The 24,910-nt window shown below is 40.6% G+C and overlaps 1 protein-coding gene across 11 annotated transcripts in view; it reads left to right on the top strand.

The window, feature by feature from the left end:
- The window catches only part of MBNL2 (muscleblind like splicing regulator 2), a 108,559-nt gene that overhangs the window by 58,964 nt on the left and 24,685 nt on the right, over nt 1-24,910 (top strand). For all 11 annotated transcript variants that reach the window (XM_027443335.3, XM_027443339.3, XM_027443331.3 and 8 more), the window contains 3 exons: nt 15,328-15,492; nt 18,543-18,743; nt 19,607-19,870. In XM_027443335.3, the coding sequence (XP_027299136.1) occupies nt 15,328-15,492; nt 18,543-18,743; nt 19,607-19,870 (630 nt within the window). The remainder of the gene's footprint in view (nt 1-15,327; nt 15,493-18,542; nt 18,744-19,606; nt 19,871-24,910) is intronic.

The following is a 24,910-nucleotide window of genomic DNA, read 5'->3' as shown; positions in this document are numbered from 1 at the left end:
GCTTTTGCAATCTCTTTTGTTGTGGGATTTTCCTTTGCTTTCCCCAGTACATTCCAGAAATTGTTTGCTTGCAGGCAACTCTATTTATAAGTTTGTTTCATTTCTGTTTGATGCTTGAGAAGGTTTTTCGTAGCTCTTACCTTTTCTTCAGTTTTGCTATGATATGCTAATCAAATGTCCCTTAACTAGTTAAAACTGAACACTTATTTGTTAAATACAACCAGCCAAGGAAATCCTTCAGGTGTGCATCCCCATTTTTTGCTGTTTCTGGTTCATTGTTCTCAGGATTACAGCATGGGAAAACTAATAAAGTGTGGTCTACAGTATGGTGAGTGGCTGCGCATACGATGAACCTTCTATGGAGGCCTCAGTAACTTTAAAATTCGCCACATTTCTTCTTCTCAAACCAGAGTTGACATTTACAGCTCATTTGGAATTCTCTATTCACTGAAACTTCGAGTCTGGGACTAACATTGCTGAGAACTCCGATAAATACTTACTGATGAAACACTGGAGTTTCAGTGTGGGATGGTAAAGTGAAATACATAAAAAGCCTCGTGACGTCTACTGGAGGAGACAATTTTCTTTAAAAATGTTAACAGCATTGGTGTATTCTTAGTGTCTATTTAAAATTCATTAAAAGACATTTTCTGCATTGGCAGTTTGTTCCTTTCTGATGACATTATTTGCCAAGGAAGATGGAGATTATTTACTATATTCCACTTGACCTGCTGTAGGAAAGCAAGATATTTCTAATCAGTCTGAAATAAGGGGTCTAAAAATCTACAAAAACAGATAGAATTAAATAATTGTAAAGCTAATGATGGCATTCATGTTCAACTCATCCCCAAAGCAATCTCTGTTTCAAAGCCCATGTCTTTAAAGGTATGGAGGCACCCTTATAAAAACCTTACATTCTGTATGGAGTTGCTCTGCCTATACACAATCCACATACCCTGCAGTATATGGCCTGCCTACAGATAAGGGAAGATGAGTGCAGTCCTTCCAACCACCCACACCTTTTTTCTGTGTGCTTGTTATCTGTCTGACTTTTGGTTGGGGACAGAGCTTTGCCTTTGGTTGCCTTCCGAGTCTTAGGTCTTCCAGAGGATTCCTAATGATTTTTAATTTTCCATACTGTATGTATGGATATCCTGCCACTTAGCCCTATAAATCAATTTATGCCCCATTACAACTGGCTTGAAGATGTGAAAATATATGTGAAAGTCAACTTTTCTTTTTGCTTTCATTGTTTTATTTATTTGCTAAGTAGTATAATGTAGGGATTGAATAGTCTGAAGAGTGACATTTTGTAGTCTGCCTTGTGAATGACTGGTAGGAGGTAAATGACTGCTTGTATCAGGAACTATATGTTTTGGGCATAGTTTTGTTTTACATTTGCCAAAGAAAGCCTGACTATAGTCTTTGCCTTCCTAACATGGCAAAAAAGTTCTCAGTGCTACATATGCCAACCATCACAGAGTCACTATTTTTTGAGAGAGTTGTCTCTATTCTGCTGTGGGAAACTACAATAGATGTGGCTGCGTGCTACAGACTGGTTAAAGCCTTTTTTTTTTTAATATGCTAGTGTTAAATTCATTGAGTTGTCCAAACTCCCTCACTCCTTCTTTCCATCCAGACATTGAATCCCCAGTGATTAAACAAAGGAGTTGGTTAAACCCTGTCTAGCTGCTGGTTAGTGATCTCATATTTTGGCTATTTCTCCTGATGAATGGTACTCATCCATCACAATTTTTCTTCACCGGAAAGCAGCAGGGTGGGAAAAAACACTGATTTAGCCATCTAAATACTTCTTTTCCAGACTGTTTGCAATTACAAAGGCTTTGTGAAAAATCTGAATCATGATTGTTGCAATTATGATTAACATTTCGTACCATACTACATTTTAACTGGGGTGCCCTTCAGATCTAATTTGAAGTGCTATAGCAATTTTAATCACTTTATGCGTATCAGATAAATAAAAATAGAAAACAGAAACAAGTACTTCATGGTTCCTGGCTTTGAAAGAACAACTCTTGTGAAAAGCATGAGATCACTATGTATTTTTTCCACCATAAAACTTTGTTTTGGTTTGTGGAGTTTTAGTTTAATGTGTTCTTCAGCCTTTCAACATTTATAAGGAGTATTTAAGTTGCAGTCCTTTCTGACCACAATGTAGCTGTGATGAATGATTCTCCAGCAAATGAGAAAAACATGGGTTGGCCATGCCATGAGGCCAGGTGGTGGGACGGACAACTTGTTAAGCTCTGTGTGCAGTTTTAGGTCCTTGGCTGTTGTCTTCTCCTTCCTGATCCAGAGGGGAAAGTTCTTGGTACTTCTGATCTCTTCACTCCTGCCCAAGAGCAGAAGGGGGAGAAGGCCGGTCGATGACAGGCAGTGTGATCTTCACCTGGAGTTTCTCATTTGGTCATTATTACCATTTTGACATAAAGAACAGTGATAGAAGCCTTGGCTGCCCCTCCTGTTTTGGACTGCATCCTGTCTCTTCCTCCTTGGCACCCACAGGGGAACATTTTGACAAAAAGATGTTTGATGGGAGTCTTTGCCTTGTGACTGCTGCTCAGATACAGTGCAGACAGTGGAAACACTTTACTCACAAAGGAAATTCATAAATTATGTGGTCTTCTGATTTCCTCTTTGGAAAACAGTATTTCAGATCCTATGGTAGTTTCTACCGAGAAGGAGATGAAAGTGGAACAAAACTGTGAGGGCTTCCACGAAGAAGACACTGAAAGCTGTCAGTTTGCCACCTTCACACGGAGAACCTGCTTGTCTCCTGTAGAAACATTAAGGGGAAGGAAGAGCAAGTCACCAAGGTGGTTCATTTTTCCAAGTGGGTTTGCGCATTTCCTGGCAGATCTCCTAATACAGCCTGTCGATACTTGTTGAACTGCGTTTATGTGTTGAGAGTTAGGGTGTGAAGGTGCCATCTACAAAATGTTGAAGAAAACTCAGAAAAGTCCTTGTTTAAGTCAAATGGTCATGAAGTTCTTGCTGCATAGATCATTTGCTTTCACACTGGGAAGACTTTATACACCAGTACGCAATAAATTTAGATGGAACTTAAAATATATCAGAGAGTTTGCACTGGAATGGTGCTTACATGCTTAAAGGCATTATATTCTTCAAAACACTGGTTGGCAACTCATTATTCTGTCAATGCAATGCATTAGCTGAGATGTGTAATGGCTCCTTGCATTAAAGCATTTCTAGACAAATGGTCCTTTTAAACTTTTTAAACGTTACCAAATGTTTTGTTTACAGTCACGTTTAAATAATTTTATTTCTCAGAAGTGCTTGGAGCGCGTGCAATCATTAGCCTTCGGTTGGGTGTGTTAATGAAGCACGTATGAGTGTTTTATTACCAACGCTGTGCCATTGTCATCACCTGGATTTAATCTTACCCACCACTTTCCATATAATATCCTCCCGAGGATATAATATCCTCCTTTTCTGAGGATTGCAAGTCAGAATGCAATCACCTGGGCTGAAACATTAGCTGACTCAGTGTTTATTTACAGTTTTGGTGAAACACTTCAACCATTTTTGAGAAACAGCTGAGAGGTAAATACCTTGTTTTTCCTTTTTAAGTGTTTCTTAAAACTAGTTCAATAATAAAATTGATTTCCCATTGCTTACAGCTGAAACATGAGATCTCTCAGCAGAAGGGTTGTTCTGATACCAGTAATTTGCCTTATGCTATTTTTGTGAAATTTCACCCAAATCTGGTTATTTTGCAAGTGTGAAAACTCGCTTTTTATGTATGCCTAGCAGAGGCTTTGTACGGGTTGGTATCCAGATCAGACAGACTCTGAGCGTGCTTCAAGTACAACTGTCTCTGTGTTTGCTCTGTCTCTTCTCGGTGTTCCCCGTGTTTGCCCTCCTTGTGTAGAGCAAAGGAAAAGCACGGACATAAGAAACACAAGCACATGAGACAGGAAAGAAGCAAGGCCAGAGGAGGCCAGTGGTGAGGAAAGATGTTCACCGCTCCTCTGGAGGATGGGGAGTGACACCCCAAAAGTGGGGTTGGACTCCAAAAATTGGCGTAAGACTCCAAAAAATCAAGAGCCGTAGGAGTCTGCTGAAGCCACCTGTACGTGCCAAGTGGGCCCAACTGCAAAGCGAAAGGAGGACAGAGATCTGCAGCCAAAAACCGCAGACATTTCTCAGCGTTTTAACCATATTTGGTCTCAGTTTGTTCTGTGTAGAGTGGGAGTAATGCTATCTAATCTCACAAGGAGACTGAGAAACCCATTAATAATTTTAACAGAGCCATTCATAAAGCGATCCTCTAGGGCCAGCCCTATGGGTAGGCCCATAAGGAAGTGGATATATTGCATTCAGGACAAGGGAGAGATGAATGTGAATCATATATAAACATTATTTGACTCCCTATTCACTGTATGGGAAAGAAGGCTGTGTAAAAAAGATGTGATCATGTAATTGAGGTTGGTATTGCCACATCTGCTCGTGACACTGATGAAGTAACTCGCCGTCAACATCAGTGTACACTGGCAATGTAGTTGCAGCACAATAATTGGTACATAGTGTGTACGTTCCTCTAAGAGCCATGGATATATGCTTTGGAAAACCTACAGGCAATATTTTAATTTGAGATTAACCTAGAATTTTATTTAGTTGTCACTGAATCTGTCTTAAGGAAAAGAGTAATTATCTGCTCCTTCAACAGAGCATTGAGGAGTTATAAGCACTCTCAAGACCACAATCACATATTCTGGTACTTAGATGAATATAGCATTCAAATAAGGTAATAAGACATCCTAATATGTCTTATCTTTTCTCATAACCATGATTTAGCTCCTAATTCTGTAAGCTACCATTTGAGATAAATGCAACTGCTTTCTACTTCTCGCTAGGCTTTGTTAGGTCTTCTGGAAGGTTCCTAATACAGAGTGGAGAGGACAAAGAGCCCTATAACAAAAATAAAAGATTTGTTGTTGTTTCAGTTACCGGGATGTCAGGGGTTCATTCTTGCCTCTTGCTTGAGTTTCTAGACCTCCTGCTACCCTCTCCCCCTGATATTTAAGCTGGTCTGGAGTGTTGATTCTCTGGGTAATTCACATTAATAACGCTCGCGCCCTGCTGCTTCAGGGGAAGGGATCTTATTACCCTTCCTGCTAGTAGTGCTGGTTTCTCCATTCCCTAAACAAGGAAATCTGAGGTGTGCCAAACTTCAAGAGAAGCTAGAAATTTATCACTGATGTTAAGAAAGCCAGCTCCCAGAAGAAAAGGATTATAGACTGGGTATGGCAAAGGCTAGGAAAGGTGCCTGCTTACCTTCTGCTATTCAGGTCAGGCACACGTGGTGGAAGTTGTTCTCTACAAGCGGTCCTACAGAGTACAGTGGCTTTTAATCTCACCTTGATTATTTGTTTGTGGCTTTTCATATGGTGATGGATAGTATGAGGGATTTTGTGTGTGATTCTTTTTTTGGAAATGCAAGTATATTTCCTTTTCAATTTAGGAGGTTTTTTTTTTCTTCTTCTTAATCTGTGCTTTTTAATACAAATACATGGTGTTTCTAAAACACCAAGAAATTTCAGTGTGTTTTCAGCAGCTTTCCAATGCACTGGGAACTTGTGTCAGGTTCCAGCCTCGCTGGTGCATCCCAGAAGCGAAGCCTATGATTTATTAATAACACAGCTGTGGTTCCTGCACTGTCATTAAGGGCTGGTAAACACTCTGCCTTCTGCACAGGGACAAGATAGTGTACTTTTCACCTCTGCGATTATGTAATGTGTCCTAGGCTATCTGTATATTTAACTAGGCCGTAGGTTTTTCCTTTTGTTTGTAGAGCGATCAGCCAAGAAAGCATGAAATCCCCAAGGGAAGAGCAGCTTTGTGTGTTGTGTCTTCACAGAAGCTTTGTGTGTTGTGGTCACCCACCTAGCAGCTCGCTTTATGGTCCCGTGGAGTCATTTGGCTTGAGAGCTGGGGGCTGTGAAACCTTTGTGGTCGAGGTTGTTGCCTGCTCCATATACAATGGGCCCATCCTTCAGCAGACTCCCTTGGTACGTAGGAGCCAAATCACACTGATGTGCCTTTTCCAAACCTCTGTGATTCACTGCAACTGCCAAATGAAACATCTTCCCAAGGTTCCCTTGGACAGGTGACTCACTGTACGTGACTAAGGTGGTTGGTTTTACAGCGCTCTCCCCCCATTTTGGTGTGGTCTGGTCACAGATCGCTCCTCATTGCTGACGTACGTCTCCTGCTCCTTTCAAATGACATATAGTTGCCTTTATGGCTTTTTCTGAGGCATGTTAAGATCCTTACTATGTTGTTGAGGCTTGCAGACATCCCGACGGCAAAGCCCTGTTCTCGCTACTGACAGCTCACTCTTTCTTTTCTAACCTGGTTATGGCAAAAGACATGTATAAATGTTGAAGACAACTTGTCTTTCCTCCACAGGCCACTGAGAGAAAAATAAGGTGTCTCAGGGCAATAGCTGTCAGTACTGCAGTTACCTTTGCCTACATTTTCACTGCCAAATGGTGTTTCCACACCGAGGTAAAGCACAGCTTGGAGTTTAAACTCACTCCTGTTCATATGAGCAGGGTTGTGTTAAAGTAAGCATGCGTCTGTTTGAAAGCTTTTGTGCGGATTGTAAAGGAGGTGAGGAAGGAGGTCTGTCAGGGAGCGGCGCCATGCCGTGCTCATTTTCTTGCTTGGTCAGAACATGATATATGCTCATCTTCTCTACGCCTCTATTGCCTTTTCTCTTGCCTGATGTCTGCAGTCAAACAACTTGTCTTTCTTTACTGGCTTTACTTCTGCAACAGCTATTTGTTTCTGCTCTGGAGATAGTGAGAAAAGTTGGAGAAAATCACCTCTTCCTGAGATTTTCAGCTATCTTCTTTTTCAGTTCAGTCAAGTTGAACTTAATAGTGGAGCACGTCGTTTGCCAGCAAAAAAATCCACGTCACCCTGAATTGCCATGCGGTCCCACCCAGGATTTATACAGTTCTTTTCTGTCTGAAAAACAGTCGATCTTTGTAATGAGTGGGTGCACTAGAACTGCCCAGTCATCAGTTACGTGCGTGTAATGCTCTCTGCTCAGCAGATACCGAGGCTCTGTAAAGGTTTAGGGCCTTCGAAAAGAGCCCCACACAAGGTGGCTTCGTATCCTGTGAAGAGCCTTACCACCGATATAATAAAAGCAATACATCAGGGGAATTTTAACTAAACAAAGTTACACTTCCATCTGCTTCTTTGATGTTGGTTCAGTAGTTTTCCCTGTACTGCACAATGGCTTGTCTTTATTCCGTGGACATTGCCTACGTGCATTAGAGTGAAGATGAATTTCAAGGCTTGTCCACAGTTGCCTGTGATATATTCATCAGTGCTGGTAGCCAAGCATGAAGCTGAGGTAAAAATAACTGGTTTAGATTTTGAGTGCCAATGAAGGGGAGAAATCAAGGAGGGGAAAAAAAAAAAAAAAAAAAAAAAGAAAAGAAAAAGAAGAGTCTATGTAATTGGGGAAGAAATAATCTTTATTTCCTTATTATTCTTAATTCATGTTTGAGTCAGTAAACACAGAAATAGAATATTATTCATGTAAACTGTTGTTTCTTTGTCTGAATTTTCTTTGTCTTATTTGTTAATCTCAAGGATGTTTGTCAAGCGACTTACAATTTCATACGCGTCTGAGCAATTTAATATTGAGTACAATTCCCTTGATATTGCAAGGCAAATTATTAAACCATTCTCTGTAGCCATCCTTCTCAACATGTGTTTGAAAGAGCATCTTGAGAGACTCAGAGCTCTTTGTGCATTGCAAATGTGCTCTCCAGTAGAACATTTTGTCTTTTTCCATTTAAATAAATATCTCCTATTAAGTCTTCAGTGTTAGGACTCTTACATCATTTAGACATTCCATCTTTTTATAAGACCTCAATTTTTCTTCAATATTTTTTTTTTTTTAATGTCAGTTACAGGCAGTTCTAGCTCTTTATGAATAAAATGATCGTTTTTATTCTACCCGCTTTTAGTTTCATACAAATAATTGAAATAATTAGAAGAGTAGCTAATGGGTTTTCTTTGCTTGTTGGAAAATGAATCAAGCTAAAGTCACCTGAGATTTTTTTTTACATTCATTCCTTTTCTACTTTCAAGTCAGAAGCTGAATTTACCTTCTACTTTTTCTTAAAGTGGATATGTGTAGGTGCATATAAATATGTATGCACACTCACTAACTTTGGTGGGTGGACTTGCAAGGTAGCTTTAGAAATAAGGAATTAATTTCTCTTCAAAATTTTGATTTTTTTGGGGGGGGGGCAGATCAAACAGCTGTGATATTTTAGGTGTGATATATGAGATGCTTTTCTGTTGTTGTTGTTTAGTTTTGTTTCTTTTGAAATAAATTTTATCCTTGTCCTAAGGTGTATTGGCAACAAGTAAATTTTCAGGTGTTTGAACTCCCCATCAAAAGCTTTATTTGACTGTTACTAGTACAGTATGGCCTTCTTAATTTTTTTTCTTTCTCTCAGGTAGTTCACTTATGTCTCATTTTCAAAATACAAGATTTTATGCCGATTTCCAACTTCTGTAGAAAATTAGATACAATTCTACTTAGGCTATAGGAATCATGTTTTCATAAGCATGCGTATTTGCAAGTCAACATGCTTTCAATATGAAATGCAAAATTCAAAAATCATTTGAAGCTTTTTTATATACATTAATGAATAAATAAAATGCTAAGTTATATCTTTAAAAATCAATGACTAGTCACTCCCAAGGCTTAACTAAATCCCCTAAGTCCTTGCACATAGGCTTAACTCTGCAGGCATGTATAGTCCTATAGATTGCGTGAGGTGGTATGTATTCACAGCAGATAAAAAGGGAATTCTTTAATGAGGTGTCTGCTTTTTTTAATTTCTGTGAGAACTTGGGAAGCAGCTAGAGCTGCACAGGAGAATTGAATCCCAACAATGTGATGCTGGATGGAAAATAGTTTTTAACTCAGCCCAAACTGAAGTCTAGGATTTTGACTTGATCTTGAGTGTTGAACGAGCTGTTGGTATTTGAGCTCTCATGTAGAAATCATATAAGGGGAAATAAGGAACTGCAAGTCCGAGAGAACAAGAGGAATCATCCTTCTCTGCATACCTCAATGAATACACAGTCCTCACTTTTGTTTTGATTTTTTTTTTTTAAATTTGTATTCCTTTTTGGTATTTCTGCATTTGAAAAATAGCATTCGAACTGAATGTTTTGGGATGGTAGAGATAGTGTCACTGTCTGTGGACAGGAGCATAAACCCCTGTATTTTGGTCATCTAAAAATACCCTGCCCTCATATTTACCGGGTCTGTTTTTTGGCCCTACAGAGCCCAAGATCATTGAAATGACAACTTCCTTATTTATGCAATGGTGAAATTGTTAAATTTATTGGGTGAGGACATACTCATTCCCAACCAGAATTTGCCAAGGGGCTGCTGAAGAAGAATCCCAAAGGAAAAGAAGAAGAGTTGTCACCAGAAACTCTTCCAGAGAAGTATTTATGGCATAGGTACCTCCACAGCTGCTGACATTGCTGTCTCTGTGGCTATTCTTGCTGTGTGCTGCTACCATCCCAGACAGGGGCCAGTGATAGCTCTTACTCAGCCAAGCTCTGAACAGCATGTAATATCTTCAGGTATCTAATATCAATATCAAGAGCAGGTGATGTCTTGTTGACTGGCATGCCCACAGTTGCAAATGTATTAGAGTTTGATCTGGTCTTTACAAGCATGTGGAAAGTTTGCTGAAGCTGTATGATACAGAATTACAGATTTATTTATTTATTTCTGTTGGAGAGGTGATTGTAGCATCAGGAGATTTTTTTTGGTTGGTTGATTTTGTTGATTTTTTGTGTGTGTGTGTTGTTTTTCTAACTCCAGGAAATGTTGGGATCGATAAGTGTCTAGCTGGAAACCAGAAATTTTTTTGACCTTTGTAGAACCAGTTGCTCAAATATCTTCTAAAACCATTCATCTTGAATGTCATAAACATTTTTTTTTCTTAAAGTTGCATATTTAATCCTCAGAGATCACACAATTCCATCTGCATTTGTTAGTTTGAACTCATTTTCTTAAGGAAGCAGATTTGGCATAACTGCACTCTCTGTATTTTTGTCAGCGTCAGCTTTGCACCCCAATAACTTTGGAACACCCTGGCCAATTTCAGGCCACTTTACTAGAAGCAGATGTCTCAAAGACGTATCACTTGATGTGAAAGAGTTCTCACAAAAATCTGCATCTGGGTGGAAGGCAGAGATCCAAATCACTGCCCTGCTAAGGAAAAGGCTACAGCATAAACTGAGCTGCCACTCACGAGTGCGGCCTGCCAGCCACATGCACATTTTGGCTGGCTGTTTAGGACATGCGCAGCTGGAGCAAGTTATATTTATTGCGTGACCTGTGTGCCAGTCTGCAGCCAGGAGAGGTGGGAGGGTGCTGTGGGAAGGGAGGAAAAAGGGAGGGATGGACGTGGGGTACAGAAGGAATCTGGGAGCTTAGGGAGAGCTGATGTGGGGGTAACTGGACATACCTTGGGGAGAGGGATGGGAACAAGGGATCTGAAAGAAAGTAGGCCTCCCCATTTCTGCTCCTCATCAGGTAGTCTGTCTTCTAAACATATTGAATGTGTAATGATGCTCCTCCTGGTAGAGCAGCCTTCACGATCACCAAGGGGGTGTCCGGAAGGTGCAGCCCAGCTCCTTACAGCCATGCAGGACACTCAACGTAAGCCAAAACACATCAAGTTCAGGCTGAAAATAAGAAGAAACTTCCTCATCTTGAGGAAGCTGAGCGGCATGCTCAGAGGGGTTGTGCAGGCTCCATCCATGGATTTTCAAGACCTAACTGGTCTGACCTCAGGGCTGACCCTGCTCTGAGCAGCTTCAACTGGGAGCCTCTCAAAGTTCATTCCAACCTGAATTAGCCCCTACTTTAGAAAGAAAAAAATATGCTGGAGAAAAGTACATCACAGGAGTTTGGATTGACTACACAGAGTGGGGCTGTTCCATTCACTACTGAGCTTTTATGCTAAGCATGCTAAGAATATGCATTGACCCCTGCCTTACAAGCAGCCTTTGGTAGGTGAGCAAAGTGCTTGTGGATGCATTAGTTGACTCTCAGCTTAAAAGATAAGCAACACATTATTTTGTTTATATATATATATAATAAAATTCAAGCATCTTATTTTTATGAGAGATAAAGGTAATTTTAGTAGGTAAAAACTAACTCATTATTATGCATAGGCAATTCCCAGCCCGGGCCTGGATGAATTATTATTATTGTTGTTACCATTAAAGCAATGGTAAAATACTGAAAAACGCTGTGGATTTATAAAATATTAAATAAAGAGATGTGGCTATACAATCTGCAGTCAGGAAATGGGTTCTCGGTATTTTAATATGCACGGTTAAGGTGGTTTACTTCTGCACTCACTTCTTTTTGCTTATTTTGAAATTATAATTCCTGGCTTTTTAATATACTCCAGTCTCTGGACTGTTTTGTGCCACTGGTTTTCGGCAAACTACCTATTGGTCTTTTTAGGGAAATCTATTGATTTCAGAAGAAGTCAGTGGTGTGCCACAGCTCATTAAGGGACGTGGGTTTGGGACCAAGCCAGGCAGGTAGCTGCTCTCCAGAACATTGACCCTATGGAAGCAGAGTCACCCCTTGCTGCACCAGGGCCCTTTGAGCCCTGTTGTGTTCCCAGCTCCCCGTGTGCATCCCTTCTGCCTCCCACTTCCTTACGGGAACAAACCTCTGGCACACCCCAGCCACAAGCCACAGCATGTCCTCAGTCTGCATAATTAGCAGTAGGAAAGTAGTGTTTCTGCTGAAACTTTCCATTACCTGCCTGAAGTGTCATGTACAGCTAGGCTAGCTGTAGAGAGCCAAGCAAGAAAAATGAGAGGTCAGAGGTAGGTGCCATGCTTCCCGGATGAGGGGAGGGAGTAACAGAGCACTGGGAACTTAATCTGAGATCCATTCATCGTTACTATCAATTACAGGTAGGGAGACAGCTCACTGCGAGTGAGCTTTTCAAGAGAATTTGTATGGGAACTGAGCAACTGCTTGTGATGTGCATGTTGATAACCTTCACTTCATGGGTGAAAGCAGTTTCTAGGGCACAAGTTTCAAACCAATCTGTCTGCACACCCTGTTTCAGAACTCTGACTCATATGTGGGAGTGGGTTAAAAGTTGTATGAAGCAATGATTTTCCCTGCTGCCTGCCTGCCTCATCCTTCACATGCAGTTAGTGCTGCTGTGCACCAGGCAGTCTGTGGAGCAGCTCCTGAGCTACTGCGACGGACCAAGCCTCACTCCAGAGGCTTGATATTCACACACCCTAAACTCAAACCACTTGGTTTTGCCTCTGTATTTGTTTTGAGGTGGCCTGCTACCGCAGTAATTTTTCTACAAAAGGCCTTTGTTGTAGACCCAACAAGGTGAATACTCCAGCACTTCATGCACAGTGCTTTGTTCTGCTGTTGGGTTGGTGTGTTGCTATCGTCTCAGTTGGACTTTGGTTTTGATATTTCAATAAACAAAAAACCAAGGGTCACATTTGACTGAGGTGATACCACAAGTTCGAATTTTCATTCTTGCATTGATCAGTTGTTGGGAATCAGCCCAGTTCTGCTGTGAAACTGTTCCCATCAGCAGTTCATAGGGGCACGGAGCATTTCTCGCCAAAGAAATGAAAAGTCGCTTCCAGGCATTTTCCCCCAACCACTGAAGGTCCAAAAAGTGAAACTGGGTCTCAGAATTTATTTTGTTTTGGTAGCTAGGACGGGATTCATCTGCTCACTATTTTCAGTGCTCATTCCATTGCCATTTATTTTGGGTCATTTCATTTTAACAAGGCTTGATCTGTTTACAGTGCGTCTATAGCAGCGTGACGGGGCTACACAAGTTCATTGCTAACCAAGAGCTCGAAAAAACTAGTCAATGAAGCACAAACATGAATAGCTTCAGAGAATGGAGTAAATTTTTATGTGCTTGGATTATTTTGGAAAATTTTCTGAAATAACCAGTCTTTTGTGCTCTGTGGGTTGCTTTGCAGAGCTTGAAGCGATGGTGTATGCTAGCCATGTGCTTTGGGAGGTGGTGGTGGAGTGCTCACTGTAGGCTTACTTCAAAGTTGAGGTACTTCAAAAGCCATGGCAGTTGAAAGTTACTCCCTAATTGAGGATCACTTTCATTTGCATTGGTAGATATTTCCATCAGACAGATTTACGTGATTTTATTTTGCTGTTTTCGTTTTCACATTTGCTGTATGAACCATTTACATACAAATTAGATTAAGGTTACATACAAATTAGATTAAGGTTAAATAGGTCTCAGTTAAAAATGTCTTAATCAGGAAATCCTCATCAGCCAACATAAAAGCACACGCTCGTTGCCGCGCTCACGGGTAAGCATGTTCCCATTTAACATTGTAAAGGCGATGGCCTTATTACCCCATGAATGGCAGAGCCTGCCTCTTGCTTTGTCCAAGGCGAATCGTGACGACTTCTGGTTCTCCTTATGCCAGCTGACAAAGTGACTTTCCTTTTGGGTGCATAATTAAAACCCTCAGAATTAGTGACTCGTGGAAATAAGGAGGAAGAGCCGAAAATGGCTGCACCTATACCAGCACATCTAAAGAGCACCAAGTAATGTTCCTGGGCACTGAGGCGTAGCTGTCTATAGACTGAAATTTTTAGCTTTCCTGAACTCCTTCTGGCCTCTGCCATTCAGTACAGTCACAGTATCCAGGGGCTGTTCAGGTGCTAGCAGCAGCTAAGGGCTGTTCTCCGTGGTTTAATGGCATGGAAATAGCTGTCTGCATTCCCCTTGGCCTCGGTGCTGGAGAGCACTCCTAGAAGTGTTTAATGTTCTCCTGCACAGGTAGCTATTAAGTCCTTATCGCAGATTAGAGCTGGAACCAGGAGCATTTCAGTGTGTGAGTAAAAAGTGTGACATTAATACTGCCATTCTGGGACATCCAAAGCATACAGAGGGTTTTGGAGGAAAAAGTGTGTGTGCGTGTACACATACGCGGCATCCGAGTACGTGTGTGCTGTGTGATGTTCCCTCACAGGGATCTTAATGTTCTTGAGGCTATAGGAGGGTATTCCTGTCTGGCAGAGCATTACAAAGTGCTCATACCAGAGAATGGAAAGTTTAAGAAGCACTTCTAAAAAAGGTCTCAATTTGGAAACTTGTTTCTGCAAGTTGAGTGTGTCACTTCGAGTTTGACTAATGCCCTAGGTCCTCCGGTCACAGCTCTCAAAGCTTCGTGACAATTTATGAGCCATGTTGTCAAAGAGCCCATCTCACCAAGTCCAGCCCTGCGGCTGCAGAGGCAGATACACGACCTGCTAGTGCACCCTACAGTTTCCTTTTCTGGGGGAAAATGCGTCTACTTCTTACGCTGCTCTGCCGACCTTTTGGCCAACATGTAGTCAGTTGTTGTAGAGGTGTGCTCCACGCCCATTACCTCCAACACTAATCACCTCAAGGATGGCTGCCCACCACCATCAACTTTCCAAAATAATCCAGCTTCTGGTGTCTGTACTATCTCATAGCTATCTAAAACCCCTGTCTTCAGGCTGTCTCCTTTTGCTGTGCACCTTCAGATTTAGCCCCATGCACTTCTACTGAATTTAGGCTCCAAAAATACCGACACGAATTCTGTTATTTTATACCTGAATGGAAAGAGTTCAAAGTTTTACCCGATGCAATAAAAACAGGAGGCAAAGTTTTATATGATGTAATAAAAACAGGAGGCCAGAAGGCAGTGGACTGAAATAAGCATGAACGTACAAGAGAACACAAGCAGAGAGTTGCCACACGGTTATTTTTTAATATAATGTACTTACAAGAAATATTTCTCTTAAAGGAGGCTTACATTTATCATTCATAATGTAATGTAATTCATAAAAACATTTATGGTATGGTTACACTGGGTACCCAAGCCAAGATACCATGAGAGGCAATTCAGGCAGCCTCGATAATACTCAGCCTATTAATTGTACGGCAGTGATCTGTACTTAACAATGAAAGTGCCATCAACAATTTTCAAAGCCTTTCTCCTTGTCCGTGGCTAATACCCTTAACAACCAGTCAGAGGTAGTGGGCTGAGGCAGAGCTCAAGGCCATCAGCTCCTCCCAGCCTGCTACACGGTTCCCAGGAAACACCCTGCATTTCATTACTGCTCGCTTAGCTTGTGGTGTAATATTGTGCTGCGGGGCATTAAGCTATCATCAAAAGCAATAGACCAATTAGTGTGACTTCTTTTTCCAGGGTCGTTGTACGAGGGAGAACTGCAAGTACCTTCATCCACCAACACATTTAAAAACTCAACTGGAAATCAATGGCAGGAACAACTTAATCCAACAAAAAACTGCAGCAGCAATGCTTGCCCAGCAAATGCAGTTTATGTTTCCAGGAACACCACTACAGCCAGTGGTAAGTTTATTTCTCTGGTGGTGTTATCGGTAAGTAAGTTAAGGTAGAAGAATATATTGACCCACAAAAGCTCTCTAAAGTGGTACCAATAAAAATAATCACCATCTGTTGATTTAGGGAACTGCTGAGATGCTAGAAATATTTTCATTTATATTTGCATTTGAAGAGATGAAGGAGTGTTGCTGGAGATTTGATACCTTTTTTATCCTAGACTCACTTGCTTTTTTTCTACCTTTTTTTTTTTTTTCTTCCCTTCATTCAGTTCCTGTTAGGTTTTGTCTAGATTTGCAAGGATTTTACCTATAATATCTCTGGAGGTGTAAAGTTGTATAATAATAATTTGTTAGTAAGTTATTTGAGTAGGATTGCAAAGTTCCCCTCTCAGAAGCCTGTGAATTTGAGTGGCTTCAAGCAGTATCTAATCCCAATACCTGGAAAAAAGGGTAATGTCATTCAGGGTAACGATTTCTCTCTCTCTTCTGATCTGAAGTGTCCCAGAATAAGAACTGATGATATGTCCACCTACAAACTCTGTGATTTATTTTAAGGTAATTCACATGGTACCTGGAACACTTCAAATCCAGTAGGTGACATAAAAATAGTGTCCTGCAGCAACTTTGGGCTGTACATGAAAAATATCAGTTGCTGTGGACTGCCTTTGCAGTTCAGCTCTTCATTGCACCAGACTTCCAGTGACACGTAATCTGAACAACACTTTTCACATATGATATTTTCTCAATTCGAATGCCCACTGTAAGGCACTGGAGTGAGATTTCTTTCTCTAACTTGAGGCGTATACAGCATTGGCATCAAATTTTATGCTGGGCTTCCTAAATCCTTTGATAGTTTATCAAAAGAAATAGGCACTTCTAATTACCATTCACCTAGCTTGTTTCAGAAATCTGCATTCAGATTATATGGTTTGGTTTCTTTTAAGTGCCTTTGTCTTTCCATGAACTGTCAAAGGAGATAAGTATAAGCATCTCAGGTTAGGACATCTGTATTTGGCTACATTAACTGCCCCCAGATGCCTGGTTTTACACTTGAAACATCTGCCGTAAGGTGGAAGGCATGATTAAAAAATGGGTGTCAGAAGTCCCTGAGTTTCAGGTACATGTTTATCAGCTTTCAGTACATATGGAAGATGTATCTTGATACATTGTCACATCGTGTTTTGGTATTTCCTGATTTTCTACTGCTTAAGTTTTCACCAAAAAAGTTTTCATGGAATAATAAAATGATTCCACTTCTTGGTATTATGAATAAAAATTGGAAATGGCAAAATCACGCTTTTTACTACTCACTCATTTTATCATTTGAACTTTACAATTTCATTGAAGTAATGCCTTCTGTGCTGATGGCTGTGATAAAAGTGGAGAGTTTTATTTCTCTGTCATGCATAAATTGCCTGATTAAGATGACTCAGCCTTGACCAAATGGATAAAATGTAGAAGAAAATTCCATAGAAGTCATTTGACGTGTAGATTTATTCTTAAAATTGTATCTGATACAAAGATGGTATTTATATTTTACATAACACATACTGTCCCTAAAATAGTTGAACCATTGTTTCATATAAATCTTCATTATTATGCTTGAAATAATTTAGCTCACACTTGGCATATAAACCATGCTATTTGATATCGAGCAGTTTTGATCTCTGATAAAAACAGAGCATTATTCACTTCTAACGCTCTAGGGCAAATAGATGACATTTCCGTACAGTTGGCTATCTTGGCTAATGTGCTGCTCTCAGCATCTTCTTGGTACTAACTGAAACTCAGTTATAATTTAGTAAAAAAACAACAAACAAACAAACAAAAACTAGAAGTAAACCTTCTAGCTTGTGTGCTTTCTCTTGCATATTTTCTGTATAATTTGTGTGTTGGCTTCCCTTCTGGAACCAAGGGTATGCAGGCCATCTTGATGAGAAAGACTTTCCTCTTTCATTAAGTGTTTTTAAGTCTTCCTAAGTCCATCTCTAGTGTTCAGCTATTCCATGGTTCATTTCTAGCTGCCAGCTTACTCAGGGACTTAATTTGTGACAAAGCTAATGTCAGATTTGTACTGTTTCTGCAGAGTTTTGCATTTATAATCATAATTATTTACCATTATAGCTCCATTATAGCTTCTCTCTCTGGAGTAAACATCTGCTCTGCAGAGCTAAATCACTTTCCAGTCATGACCGTGGTCTGACCATGGCGATGTTCTGCTTCTACCCCCCTTGGAGCTGGTGGTGACAAACCCACTATTCTGCCTTGGTAGAGCTGGGTTTTAGAGTTACACAAGTGCTCTTTCTTCTGGTCGTGACTTCACTGACTTGCTCTAAGGAGGCAAGAAACAGATTTTTAGACCCTTATCTTTCCTTCCAATCAACCTTTTTTTTTTTTGTAAGATGAACTCAAGCTAAGGCTGAGTAATCGCTTTCTAAATATTGTGTCCAGCTGAGATTATAATATTTATTCTGCTTGCCACTGGTGACAGCTGAGCACACAAACATTTGCAAAGGTGAGACTTTTTGATGTGTGAGCCGTAGCAACTCCTCCAATTGCAGGAGCTGGCTGAATATAGCATGCAAAGAGATGGAAGTTACATGCCAAAGAGTTCATTATTTGTAGTCTTACTAGAAATATGGATTTAATATAGGTAATAATGCCCCACCTGTGAAATCTGGTACTTTGAAAGAATAGCCTGTTTTCCAAAGGAAAGCAGGTATTGAGAAAAAGCAATAAAGTTCTGTTATTTCAATTTTTTGATGTGTAAATAAGCCTGCAATATAAGCTGGACCTCCATAGAGATTCGGGTTCACAGTGGGACTTCCTTTGCAGTGGCAGCCTCTTTTCCAATAGCAGAGCTACAATGTGCAGTTCCTAGTATGCAGCTGGAATGTGTTACGTGATTAAAAGAAGAGAATATGCTGTGTGTTTTGCCAGCTGCTTGAAATTCTTTGATTAAGAAAATGAATCGGCGCCAGGGAGAACATGCAAAAGACAACTAATAAGCTCTTGATTAAGGGTTTTTTCATCTTGGTCTGTGTTTTCATTTTGCAGCCCACATTTCCAGTGGGTCCCACAATAGGAACGAACACGGCTATTAGCTTTGCTCCTTACCTAACGCCAGTAACACCGGGAGTTGGCTTAGTCCCGACCGAGATCCTACCCACGCCGCCTGTCATTGTTCCTGGAAGTCCACCGGTTTCAGTCCCTGGTTCAACTGCTACTCAGAAACTCCTCAGGACTGATAAACTGGAGGTATTGTGGGCACCACCATGACTAGAAATGCGATTCTCTGTCAGGCTATAGGGAAGATTGTGGAGGAGAAAAAGCATTATTTTAGGAACTATGCTGAAATATAGTTGCTCGAAGTGTAGACATCATAACTGGACAGATTTCCTACACTTGCAGCCAGTGGTAATTAAATACATTTATAAGGTAGTGCATTTGCTCAAATTTAATACACAGAAATCAACATGAAGATTCATCTTTCTTAAACTTCATCTCTTCAAATAAACCTCAAGTTTGCATGCCCGTAAAGGTATGCTTTGGTGAAATACCTAGCAAGCACATTGTCACTGCAGTATTATTATATTATTATATTATTATTACATTATTATATTATATTATATTATTATTATATTATATTCTCCTTAGAAAAATCAGCTTGTCCATTCTGTTAATTTAATTATTTTTAAGGAGGCTGTCCACTTTGTTTGTAGACTCTCTACCTCATGTATCAGCAAGAGGAACTGCATCCATAGCAGTGGAGTTGCAAGAATATAAACTACAGTTAGAAAGGGACTGAACATTTTGTGAGTCAGCTAGTTTAGCAGGGTCAGTTTCTTCAGTAAGAATCCTTCCCAGCTGTTTTCTAAGCAGGAAAAGAAGAGACATTTGGGAATGTTTCTGTTCCATGTCCATTTAGCCACATACCACAAAGCTACCTGAGGTGCCCAATGCGCAAGGGTAAAATAGACGCATTTCCCTCTCCCAGAAGAACATAATGGGTTTATTAAATCGGATTCAGTGATCTCACCGGGGAAGGGGATGGTCCTTTCTGGGGGGACATGGGCTCTCCCTGCCGTTTCGGGTTGCAACCAGTGTTGTTTTGCACGTAGGTGTGCAGGGAGTTCCAGCGGGGCAACTGTGCGCGTGGAGAGACTGATTGCCGCTTTGCACATCCGGCAGACAGCACAATGATTGACACAAACGACAACACCGTAACCGTGTGTATGGATTACATAAAAGGTCGTTGCATGAGGGAGAAATGCAAGTATTTTCACCCTCCTGCACATTTGCAGGCCAAAATCAAAGCGGCGCAACACCAAGCCAACCAGGCTGCGGTGGCAGCCCAGGCAGCTGCGGCAGCTGCGACTGTGATGGTAAGTGCTGGCATATATGGCTGCTTTTCTTGACAGAAGCTCTTTGATGCCTATTTTGCTTCAATTTAATGCTGTTTGCTTATACTTTCTTTTTCCCTTTTGCTTTTTTTTTTTTTTTTTTTTTTGGTAAAAAGATAAGAATTGATAAAATTGCTAGTATTGCTTGATGGGAGGAAGCGCTCTTTTTCTTCATTCCCGTATTTGAATGCTGTATTTCTATTCAAGACAGTGAAGCAAATGACACTCTATACCACTTCTGTTCTCTGCCTTGATTATATGTTAAATTTGCCCCTCGTATTTCCAAACAGAAATAAAATCGTTCAATGTCCATTGGAAAACAGGCATGGATATGCTGGTTTAGCTCTGAAAACTCTGAAATATATAGATGTGGAAATTTGGAAGAAAAGGAAGAAAAGCAAAGAGACGTTTTTTTGCTTCAGAGGTTGGTAGTAGAAGAGAGACCTGCATTAAGATGTCATTCAGTTAGATACCTGAGCCTAACCCAGACACCTTGGTTGCACCTCAGAGGCGGTGGAGAAAAACCTGCATATTCATCCATGCTGTTCATTTATTCATCACTGAAGGACGAGGAAGAATTGTCCTCTGTAGATCTTTCCCCACTGCCTAAGAAGTGTTGACTACATCTTTTTGAACTTTGGTTAGGGGAGATGAGTCTCATGCTAAGAGACCTTTCTTACCTCTCCCACTGACAAGGCAAGTTACTTGAATCTCTCCATGATGCCTTTCTATTTTCTATTAGAATAATGGTGTTAAAAATCAGGTAACTAAAATGGAAATAGTTCAGAAATAGAAGAATAGTTCAGAAATAGTTCAGAAAAAGCAGAGTGAGTGTAGTCAGAAAAAAAAAAAAAGAGACTGAGGACTATTTTCAGAAATTTTAAGCTCTTACTGAAAGCTGTTCAGACAAGTCAGCCCATCCTTTTACCAGTATTGGTTATCTCTTATGGTTGCTACCAGGAAAGTTGTTAAATTTAAGTAAAGTGGTATTGATAAAGTTAAATAAATCGAGCATGCGGGATTTGTCTTGGGAGACAAAATTGCTGGCAGTAAATCAAAGAATCGTTGTCCTCATTGCTGGCACTGGAGGAATAATTAAGCAGATGTGGTTTGTGGACTTGTGGGCAGTGCATACAATAGTAACAGACAATACAGTTATTCTCTGAGTAAGGAGCCTACCAGAAACACAATACAGTACAGTATATAACTACCCCTAGCTATTGTATTTAGCAAATGAGCAAAGACCAGACTTTCTGAGGAACAAAGGATAAGTTATGCAAGAAAGTAAACCTACAAACAGAAGAAAAATTTTTAAGTTGTAAATTCTTTCTCATATAGTTTCCCAGTGACTGTTTTACACATGATGATTTTTAGTTAAACTTTCCTGTGCTTGCGGAAATTGAATACCATCTGGAAATTAAAGCAGAGGAGATTGTATTTTTATTCTAATTAGCTTCTATTGTGCAATATTTATTGACCATTTAGAGAATGTAATATTTCTAGACAGAATACTAAAGAAGAAAGGAGAGAGATGAGGGGATTCATTTTTTTTGCGCTTCAGTAATCGTTGGATAGATATCCTGTGATTTTAAATAAGCCATAATTGGAGTTGCATCAGCCTCAAAGCAAGATGAAGCATCTTTGGAAAGACAGAACTGAAATATTAGCATTCTAATGTCATGGAGGAAGAAGACTGGGACCTGTAATTCAGGGTAACTTTTTGCAGAAAAATATATACAGAATATTTTCATGGAATATGTAGACTATCAAACAGAAAAGACTCTTTTCAATCCAACTGTTGGTTTTTTTTTTATTTATTTAATGTAGACTTGAAACAATCAGATACAGTGAATGAAAAATCACCAGATTGACAACAAAAAAAGTGGTAGAAAAGACATGCCTCCAAGGCTACCCAAGAATGAACAAGAATACTTAATTGGATCTAGAGAGAAAAAAAATAAGGCAGAAATATGAATGTTTAACTATAGGACTCACTTGGAGGTTGCTCCCAGGATGAGCTGTGTCTAAGAGGTTTTCCTTCCTGGGGGAATTGTCTGCATTGCTCTGGTCCAGAGGGTATTCTTGTAGGTGAGCTTTGTGGATGGGGTTACAGCACTGGAGGCAGAACTTGTAAGAACATTGAAGGTCAATGAAGTTTGCAGTCTGGTACCAGAAAATACCCTGCCTGTACTTCTGTACACTAAAGTTAAGGAAATTTTTCTCGGATGTCTTAGGTGACCCTCATAATATGAACTAAAAAGAAAGGAGAAAGACACTGTGACAGAGGCTATAAACCACATGCAGCGTAAATCCGAAGCTCATTAGAAGATAGTCATCCATCATTATACTCAGGGAGCTGCAGGTATTCATGTGGAGCATCAGAGAGCATGGAAAGTCACAGAATAATGTACAGCCTAAATTAAAATGTGAATTGATAGCTGGGGTTGGAAGGGACCTGTGGAGACTGTCTAGTCCACCCTCCCTGCTCTAATAGGATGAGCTAGAGCAGACTGCCCAGGATCATGCCTAGTTGGCTTTTGAATGTCTCCAAGGTTGGAGACTCCAAAACTTCTTTTGGCAACATACTGCATGATTAAATCGTGCTTACTGTAATTTGTTTAAGTTATATTTAAATAATTAAATAATTTAAATATATTTAAATAAAATCTCCTGTATTTCAGTTGGTTCTCATTGCATCTTCTCTTGTCACTGGGCACCACTGAAAGGAGCCTGGCTCCATCTTTACTCCCCTGTTTTATTATACACACTGTTGAAATCCCCCTGCATCTTTTCTTCTCCAGACTGAACAATCTAAGGTCTCTCAACCTTTCTTCATATGAGAGATGCTTCATTCCTTCCAGTGCCTTTGTGGCTCTCTATGGGACTATTTCTAGTATGTCCATTTCTTTCTTGCACTGGGAGCTCAGACCTGGACATAGCAAGGCATATGCGGCCTCACCAGAGGTGGGTAGAGGGGAAGGATAACCTCCTTCAACCTGATCGTGATGCTCTTCCCAGTGCAGCCCAGGACACAGCAGCCCAGGATGCTGTTGGCTGCCTTTGCTGCGAAGGCACAGTGCAGACTCATGTTCATCTTGGTGTCCACCAGGATCCCAGAGACCTTTTCTGTTAAGTTGCTTTCCAGCTGGGTGGCCCCCAGCACATACTGCTGGCTGGGGCTATGCCTCCCCAGGTGCCTGATGTGTTATTTCCCTTTATTGAACATGAGCTTCCTCCATGCCCATTTCTCCAACCTGTCGAGGTCCCTCTGAATGGCAACACAGCTGTCTGATATATAAATCACTCCTCCCAGTTTTATACCACTGTTGACTGGACTCAAGCTGGACTTTATGTTGCTGATCACAACTCTTTGATCCTGGCAGTTGAGACAATTTTCAATCCACCTCACCCTTTCCACTTATTTAGCCTGTACTAAATGAGTTTGTGAAAGTGAAATGGGAGACAGCGTAGAAAACCTTCCTGAAGTCAAGAGAAACAACATTGATTGCTCTCCCCTCATCTACCAAGCCAGTCTCGTAGAAGGCTATCAGGTTGGTTAAGCACAGTTTCCACTCCATAAATCTGTGCTGGCTAGTCCCCATCAATTTCTTGGCTCTCCTGTGTCTGGAGATGGTTTTCGGGAGGATTTGCTTCATCACCTTCCCAGACATCAAGGTAAGGCTGACTGACCTGTCGTTCCCTTCTTTCCCTTTTTGAAGATAGGGGTGTCATTTACTTTCTTTCAGTTTTCAGAACTTGCCTCAGTCATAACGACCTTGCAAAGATTATTAGGAATGGCCTCTCATTGTATGACATTGCCCAGCTCCTTCAGCACCCATTGATGCATCTTATGAGGTCCTGTAAACATCCAGTTTGTTTAAATGTTCCCTAACCTGATCCTCTTCCACCAAGGATGCTGAGGCCATGCCCCTATAGGTCATCTCTTCGCTTCTTGTGTGCTTCTCTTCTTTACGTTTAAGTTTAGTCAGGAGCTCCTTGCTCATCCATGCAGTCGTGTGTATCTTGCTCATATTCCAGGATGCATTATAGCATACAGATGTGGCATACGGCAGAAAAATATTGTGCCTCAGATTGTTTGACAATTTTTATTATTATCTTTATTTGCTTTCCATAGCATTTTCCTATCTAGTCTGTAACTGTTTATTTTTTGGTTGTTAGTTATGTAGGAGCTTAAATGTTGAGGAGTTTAGCTGATGGAACAGAAAGAATCAAAAGAAGCTTTTACCATCGGGACAAAATGAAACATAAAGGTAGGAGGGAGGAGTGGATAGGCAGTCTAAAAGCTTGAAAAGAGGGGAAGACCACATGGAAACAAGGTTGAAGGTCTAGACAGTGATCAATTTAAAGCTTTCGGGTTGAACTTGGTATGGAAGATGAGATGAAAGCCAGCAAAATTTTTCAAAGTAGGGAGATAAGGGGCAGAAGAGCATGGAGAAAAGGTGGAGAAAGGCAATCAGAAATACAGAGATAGTAAGAAAATAACCGAGATAATACCTGTAGGTAATTAACTGAAATGCTCTACTCTTACTGATGTTGGTTTGAATTTATGGGCTTCACCATCACATAATGCTAAATTCAGTTGTGATACTTCACCTCCAGGTAGACTTCCATCAGTAGTGGATGCAGAGTGGGTCTGAGGCTGTGTTAGCTTACTGGAGCGATGTCCCCCGTGGTGGGTACCACATGTCAGCTGCACAGCACCATGCTTAGATGCAAGAAGGCTATCCACATCCTCACTTGGCATCAGGTGTTTCTTGTTATATCCAGGTCTTGACCCAGACAGATGAGCAGATCCTGTAGATTAGGTATATAAAATCCAGAAATGTGCTGCAGGAGAGGAGGAGGGAGCCAAGGAAAGCTTTGTGCAACGTAGCTGCAACAGAGCTGTGAATGAGGAAAGCAAGGGCTATCCTGCAAAATAACCTGTTGGCACTAGCTAATACCATGACCATAACCTATTTGTAGGTGTTTTGTGCCTTGTTCTCTTTTTTATACTTTTGT

Source organism: Anas platyrhynchos, chromosome 1 (assembly GCF_047663525.1).
Source record: "Anas platyrhynchos isolate ZD024472 breed Pekin duck chromosome 1, IASCAAS_PekinDuck_T2T, whole genome shotgun sequence".
Taxonomy (NCBI): domain Eukaryota; kingdom Metazoa; phylum Chordata; class Aves; order Anseriformes; family Anatidae; genus Anas; species Anas platyrhynchos.
Note: the sequence above shows the minus strand (reverse complement) of the source record. Positions and strands in the feature narration are given on the sequence as shown.